The 7,858-nt window shown below is 49.7% G+C and overlaps 2 protein-coding genes across 2 annotated transcripts; both read left to right on the forward strand.

Moving 5' to 3' along the window:
* The first annotated feature begins 1,906 nt into the window (after window positions 1-1,906).
* Window positions 1,907-5,192, forward strand: LOC125507922 (uncharacterized). The gene is made up of 5 exons (XM_087525547.1): window positions 1,907-2,413; window positions 2,996-3,058; window positions 3,501-3,541; window positions 4,041-4,118; window positions 4,263-5,192. The coding sequence occupies exons 1-4, from the start codon at window positions 2,192-2,194 to the stop codon at window positions 4,111-4,113; spliced, it is 399 nt and encodes a 132-aa protein (XP_087381673.1). The 5' UTR covers window positions 1,907-2,191; the 3' UTR covers window positions 4,114-4,118; window positions 4,263-5,192.
* Window positions 5,193-6,197: 1,005 nt separating this feature from the next.
* Window positions 6,198-7,505, forward strand: LOC125507920 (uncharacterized). The gene has a single exon (XM_048672448.2). The coding sequence runs from the start codon at window positions 6,418-6,420 to the stop codon at window positions 6,853-6,855; it is 438 nt and encodes a 145-aa protein (XP_048528405.1). The 5' UTR covers window positions 6,198-6,417; the 3' UTR covers window positions 6,856-7,505.
* The last annotated feature ends 353 nt before the right edge of the window (window positions 7,506-7,858 follow it).

A 7,858-nucleotide genomic window follows, 5' to 3' on the forward strand; every position in this document is an offset into this window, starting at 1 on the left:
TTATACATTTGCTTGCAAGCTTATGATGTGTATTACCGAGAGGGCCCAGAGATACCTCTCCGATACTCGGAGTGACAAATCCTAATCTCGATCTATGCCAACCCAACAAACACCTTCGGAGATACCTGTAGAGCATCTTTATAATCACCCAGTTACGTTGTGACGTTTGATAGCACACAAGGCATTCCTCTGGTATCTAGGAGTTGCATAATCTCATAGTCGAAGGAATATGTATTTGACATGAAGAAAGCAATAGCAACAAAACTGAATGATCATTATGCTAATCTAACGAATGGGTCTTGTCCATCACATCATTCTCCTAATGGTGTGATCCCATTATCAAATGACAACTCATGTCCATGGTTAGGAAACCTTAACCATCTTTGATCAACGAGCTAGTCAAGTAGAGGCTCACTAGGGACACGGTGTTTGTTTATGTATTCACACATGTATTTAGCTTTCCGATCAATACAATTCTAGCATGAATAATAAACCTTTATCATGAATAAGGAAATATAAAATAACAACTTTATTATTGCCTCTAGAGCATATTTCCTTCATTTGACCCATTGTTTGACCCTTTTTGCATATGTGGAAATGAGTTGTCCATTAATATCAGTCAAGACACTCAGAAAGATTGTTACGATAAAGAAACACTACCAGGGAAAAGCTTATAGGTCGACGCTTACTAGTAGCGCGGGTTTATAACCCTCACTACTGCTACTTACTAGTAGCGCGTATTTTTACCCCTCGCTACTACTAAGTTGATAGTAACCCGCGCTACTACTAAGCAGTCTCTATCGTCCCCCCCCCCCCGGGACATGCCATAGTAGTAGCGAGGGGTATGAACCCGCGCTACTACTAAGTTGATAGTGGTAGAGCGGGTTTATACCCCTCGCTACTACTAAGTAAAAGGTAGGTGAAGTCCCCATATCCTCGGCTGAATCCCTCCTCTCTCCCACACTCTCCCATTCCCCTTCTCCTCCCACCCGTGATTCTCATCCTCACCCACCGCCACCGCCGATCTCACAACTCGGCGCCTTCCCCAAATTCGGTGACCACTCCCATCGCAGCCCCCTCCCCGGCCCCTCCTTCCTCCTTCTCCGCTGCTGGAAGGAGAGGGAAACCAGCAGAACATCGTCCATGGCGGCGGCTAGATCCACCATGGATGCAGCCACTTGCACCTCCTCGCCGAGACAAGGCCTCCTGAGGACATGCGAGCACCATGGTCAAGGGTCCTACGACAAGCAGTAGCAGGTCACCGGGCTTCATCTAGGTTTCGAGCATCGGCTCCAACTTCGGCGGCCACCAGTGAGTTCCTCCTCCTATTCCTCTCTATCTCTCTCTTCCTCATTCAAATAATTTTCTCTTCTTTTGTAGCAGCAGTAGATGAGAGGTGCGGGAACGAGTTGGGTGGGGAGCCACCATCACCATGGACAACTTCATCCCCTCTAGGACCAGCAACAACCATGGTTGGAGAGGACGATGATGCCCAGCAACATCAACCATGGATGAAATTTATTTATTTTAATTCCCAATTAGTTAGTAGTAGCGCGGGGCCCTAACAATCTTCTTAATAATGAAGAAAACGTCAAAGCTTTTGCGTCGTGTTTGAATTTATTTACTCATACTCATTTCCTCAACTAAAATTCAGATATATCGAATGTGTTTTTTACCAGTATTTTTTTCAACTTTTATAGATATTATTTATACAGGAAACCTTTTAAAGCATCAAATGATTATGACTATAAAAATAATGGATTTTTATTAGAACAATGTGAGGTGAATCAGACACGGCCGATAAAAAGAAGACAATTTCTTTTTTGTTCGGACAACGCCATGATCTATCACAATCTCTCCCCCGTCACTACCTAGTACAGTAGTCTACGTAGTAGTATTAAGAAAAAAACGTCAGATTTCTCAAAAAAAACGTCAGTCATCCTCTCCACTGCCGCCTCACATTCTTCTCTGGATAGTTCCCCACCACTGCCTCACAATCTCCTCTGTTCCCCATTCTCTCCACCACAGCCAGCGCTCCCTAGTCAGGCCGCCCCTCCCCTTCGTCGCCACCGCCGCCGCTCCTTGGTCAGGCTGCCCTCCCCTTAGTCACCAGTGTCGCCGCTCCCTGGCAGGCCGCCCCTCCCCTTCAAATCAGATCGCAGAAGTGGCCGAGGAGGTCCTCCAGATCGGCATGCTCGCGCCAGTGCTAGGCGCCGTTGGATGCGGACGCGGAGGCTTGGGACTTGCACGCCCTACTCTACCCTACTCCTTCCAATCCGGCCCCGAAGTGCTCGAGGAGGCGCTCGAGGTCGGCATGCTCACCGGCGATGCTGGGTCCCTCCATCCTCCTGGTTCCCTCGCTGTCGCCAACATGAGCCTCTCCACCCTCTCCCGCGCGATCGTCCAGGTCCAGGTAATCTCTCTCTCTCTCGTCTGCTCCTCCCCGTCAATTCGGTTAGTCGCCAGGTGCATCGCCTCACTGAGATATCACCATGAATATTCCTTTTCAAGACTGTCCATATTTTGTTCTGTTAAAGGGCTTTGTTAGAAAATCTGATTTAACTGAGTATTATTCTGCTCTAAATTGCAGCCCCTTCTGGTTGTGAGTGGATCCAAGAGTTCACATGATGCAGTATCTTTTTGAAATATGATACATTATCTTCATAAAAGAAAGGAAGTTGGAGAAGTTATTATTGAAGAGAAATTCAGTGGTATGTGCTTCTCAAGAGCTAAACTGGAACAATAAGTGCATGACTCTCATGCCTACACTAACTAATCAGGTAGCATATGCAAATTTTTAACCATACTACATCCAGATATGACATTTGAATATAAAAACTGGCAATTCATATTATAAAATGGAACAAAAATGGGTGTCGCGTTTAATCTTTAGAGAGTGTGTTTTCTATTAGAATGGTTCCTTTCAAGAATGTAATATGAGAAATCATCTGCTTAGTTGGTGGTTGTATTGATGATTCGGCCCTTAATGGTTCAGACTTCCCGAAGGAGAAGAAGGAGGTGCGGAAAGAGGATGGGAGCAACAAATCTGAACCAAAGAGTATGTTTTGTTGTGGATCTTCTATGGAATGTTGTTGCTAATAACCAAGCATGCTTTCTCTTTAGTTCCTCTATGAAAGTAGCATCAAATTGGGATTTTGTTGATGATCTGCAAAGCTTAATTGAGACATAATTCTCTCAGTTACCACTTCTGCAAATCGTGATTGTTACTTGAAGTCGATTAATATGATCCAGACACAATCAACCGCTTCTCATGAATATATGTGAACTCTTTTGACACTTTGTGGATCTCTTTAGTCTCTCTGATCAATATTTTTTTAAGGTTATTTGTCTTTCACATGGATGTTCATTCTTTTTGGTTGCTTAGAAATGACAAATAGATGTAGCTCAGTTTGAGCGTGAGTGATAGCAGTCTTGCAGCTTATGTTTAGCATGCAAATTTTACTTGGAAGAAATGTTGATGGTTGTTTCTATGTTTTCAGTGGAATCAATTTTTTTCGCCCCACAGCAGAAGTTGGAAGAGGTATTCTCGGGAGTTCCCAGCAATTGGTTTGATGTATGCTGGAACATGTATTCTAGCCCACTGTGGTTATCCAGCATGTTAGTCTGTTACATGATTCATTCTAGTATCTACATGCCATATCTTCTTTTTTGAATACTCTATGGTATATTCTTAATCTCATTACGGTCTGTATGTTTGAAGAACAGATCACAGATCATTATATAGCAATACAACTGGGCCATATATCATGAAGTTGATCATCATTACCTTGTGATACTGCCAGCTGTGCGTGTGCCCCATTATATCCTGGAACGGGGTGCGCGTACCGTTGGGAGTGGTCGGGGCCATACGTGTCCCTTAACCCTGTGAATGTCAAGAATGTTATCATACAACAGTACCTGAAGGATTAATGCAACAAGATGTAGTAGTTGGTAATACAATTCATCTAGGTCTCTTTCTGGGTGTGTCTTTGCTTGTGTTCATATTACTTGCAACTAAGAATTGGAATATCCATATGCAGATTGGGAGGGCTTTTAGGTGAGGTCAGTAAAATGCTCATTTGCCAAGGCTTCATGGCACGGCTTCAGGTTTAGGTCAGGTACACACAATAGGGACCATGTTAGCATATGCTCATGCCATAAGAGTCACCCTGTTACACTTCATACATTTTTCCTGTGAATTACTACTTTGTTGTTTCATAAATTATAGAATGCTAACATGTTTTTGTTATTATAATATGCAGACAGACAACATGATCAATGAAAGCAATCGATGGATCACACTGTGAACAAGTTGGCAAATGAGCCTGTATCTGCAGAGCAGTTCGTCAGCGCTGAAGTCAGCATGCAAGCAGTGCAGTGATGCCGCAGGACAGTCTTGGCGGCGGCGGCAGCGAGGTGTAATTGCCTTATGAACTTGAGATCAGTTTTATATTGAAGAGCATGCACCTGTGTTGGCGAAGAGCTCGTCAGCGCGGCCGTGGATGGGCTCCTCGGCGACTGCACCTGTGTTGGCAAAGAGCTCATCATCGGGTGACCCGGCGGTTGCACTTGTGATGGCGAAGAGCTCATCGTCGCGTCCGTGGACGGGCGCCTCGACGGCTGCACCTGTGTTGGTGAAGAGCTTGTTGTCGTGGCTGCCGGCGGGTGACTCGGTGGTTGCACTTGTGCTGGCGAAGTGCTCGTCGTCGGGTGCCTCAGCGTATGCGCTGGGAAGTGATAGCGCATCTGGATTGATTCCCCCTAATTTAGCAGATGTCTTTCCGTTAGTCGAGCAAATTCCATGCGAATTGGACGTGATGTTTCCTTGTGCGGGCGTGGGAACGGCAGAGTTTTGGTCCGCCGGGAAAAAATGGTAAACGCACTCTGGACGTGGGTTTGTGTAATCTCGACGGTTAGATCAAATTAAGTTGTCTGATCGTCTGGCTATAATTTCTCCCTGTTGTTTGTGTACCTTAGGCTGGGTGCACGTAGCGATGAATATGTTTGCTTGTTTATTAGTAGTAGAGAAGTAGAGAAGGGATAGAGATAGAGATAGAAATAGAGAAGAGAAGAGAAGAGAAGTAGAGATAGAGATAGAGAAGAGATATGCCTTGGACTGAATCAGAAGTATAGATTACTAGTAGGAAGGATGTACTACTGCAATGCAAGCAATCTTGGATATGGTTAATTAAGACTGTTGTTGATTTGTCAAGTTTATATATCTCAACCCAGAACACACACATTTCAGACGAGAACCTGACATAAGAAAGACAAACTGGAGTAATACTAGCAAACGTGCAATTGATTGTTCGGTTGTTCATCATCAGTCAGCACCCACCGTGACGGGGATTATGACAATAGATAATACTCCAAAGGAGTGTGTGCGCTGTAGTCTAGACTCAAGTAGTAATACAGAATTAATTCCTGCTGCAAGAATAAGAAAAAGGCGACCACTACAAATCAGCCGGATGATTTCATATAGAAATCATCCGCCTAGTCAACCGTAGGAGTTCGATTCAGCAACACTGCGGCAGCAGCGAGCGCGTGACCAATTCAACGCAACGCTTCTGGAACATCGGCAAAACTCCACTGCACCACAGCGAGGCCACAACCATAGTTCCGACCCAGCACCGATGGCTTCTGGCGAAGCTCCATTGCAACTCCGGCAGAGCTCCAGTGCAGCACCGACGGCGTCCGGCGAAGCTCCAATGCAGCGCCGGCTGTGCTTCTGGCGGCCCGGCGTTGTTCCATTGCAACACCGTCCCAACAAGCTCGAAGCAACATCGCCGGAGTTGCAGCGCCCCCCGTAACATTGCCGGAGTTTGCAGCGCCCCCCGTTGGCCACTCTCCGCGGTCACCATCGCACGACGCTCCATTGCAGCTCAGGGAGCCACGCACGCTGCTTAAACCATAGCTCCGACGGCCATGGCGGGCGGTGGTCACGCGTCGAAGTTTCCCTCGATACATGGCAGCAGCAGTTGTCACAGCAGAGCATCACCGCCTGCAGCAGCAACGCTCTGTCGCCCCGGTGGTGAGAGAGAGCAGGAAGAGAAGGGAGCTCTGTGCAGAGAGTAGAGCAAATCACGGTCATGGAGTGGCAAACATGAAAGCGATAGAGAGAGGAGGGATCTGTAGGAGGGGATGCACTGGCATGAAGAAGAAGACCCGAGCGAGAAGAATGTATGGCTGTGGCTTACCCTGCGTGGGATAAGGCCGAGATGGGGAGCGGCACGCTGGGCCCAGCCAGGACGCGTGTCAATCGCTGGATGAGGCTTACGTCTCGTTGTAATCATCCGGTTTAAAACAATGGTTTTCCTAAGAAAAAGGTGCAAATTTCAGACCAAGTAGTACTGAATAGTATCGGAGTTCAATCTACAGGGGAGCCAGGCCACTCCAGGATGCCGCCCAGCTCAAGTCATGGGTCATGGGGTGGCGTGCGGATGGGTCATGGAGGCTGCCGACGTGCTGATGATGCAGTTCGTGTTGTCACCGCGGCGACGGAGAGCTCATGCAGGCCGAGGCCACCCACGCCATGTCCGGCCACTCGCCCTACTCATCCGCCACACACCGCAGGTGGGCGCCCGCATCGACCGCGGCGGCTTCTTCTGCCTCCTCTTCAGCAGCGGCAGCCCCAACTCCACTTTCCTGCTCGAGGCCATCGGCAGGGGCAAGGCCGCCGTGCTGCTCTCCTTCGGCGGCTGTGACATGGCCATCGCCGCGCACACCCAGGACATCGAGGAGGCTGAGGAGGAGGTGGTGGTCGTCGTTATTGTGGTGCAGGGTCCCGAGGAAGCCGTGGCCACGGTGGAGGTGGCGGCGGATGTCGTCGGCGAAAGGGAGCGGTTGTGGACATGAGAGGGGTTCTTTTATTTGTGGCAATTTTGCAACAACAAAAAAACCTTGGTCGGCGGCGTATTTAGGCGGATAAGACGACGTGGCAGTTAAGCTGCCAAGTGGGTGATTGCACACGTGCCACATTAATGAATACGTAGAGCAAAGCGTATAATGGAGCATATGTGACCCTAGAGCAAGTTTAGTGATTGTATTTCGGATATTTCTAACTACAGGGACTAAAGTGGCCACCTGCGCAAGTTATACGCCCTATAGTGAATTTTTCTCTTTATGATTATGCAAGAACAACCCTTAGTACTAGCGGCTATAACTGCGTGCTTAGAGTAACTCCAGCCGACGCCCTGCACGCCCCAGTCCAGTTTCCCGTCCGGCGACCCCAGTTCGCCTCCTTGCCGCCGTCTCCTTGCTGGCTGCCTCGCCCTAGCTACCACGCATCGTCACCACGCCTCCTCGCCGCCTGCCGCTACCGCTCGCCGCACGCCTGCCTCCTTCCCCGCTTGCCGCCCCGTGCCTGCCTCCCTCCCCGCTCGCTGCCTCCCGCCACCGCTCGCCGCCCTGCGCTCTGACGCCCACCGGCCTCCACGACCGGGCCGAGCGACCTGGCGGACCTCGTCTCGGGCGGGAGCTCCATCTCCTCGGGCTGGAGGAGCGGCGGCGGTGGCGCCTGCGGCACTGCCAGCGTGGCCTCCAGCAGCGCCACGCCCTACTCCTGGATCGCACACACGATCTTGAGCTGCTTCTCGGCCAGCCCGGGCCCATGGTGAGGAAGTACTGCAGGAGGTGGACGACGTAGAGCTGCCTCGCATCGTGTCGCGCCTTGATGGATGCCACCTCGTCCTGCGCGTCCTGCACGTGCCGCAGCCACGCGCGCGGCTGCTCTGGCTCCGGCGCGCCGTCCAGCTACCTGAGCACGTCGGCCCGCGGCTGCAGCAGGGCCTTGACGGCGTTGTCGAGCTCCTTGACGCGCTTGTCCCCGTCAGCCAGCGGCTGCCACCACTTGCCGAAA

This window comes from Triticum urartu, chromosome 5A (assembly GCF_056163025.1).
Source record: "Triticum urartu cultivar PI428250 chromosome 5A, HENAU_Tu73, whole genome shotgun sequence".
NCBI classification, from domain to species: Eukaryota; Viridiplantae; Streptophyta; class Magnoliopsida; order Poales; family Poaceae; genus Triticum; species Triticum urartu.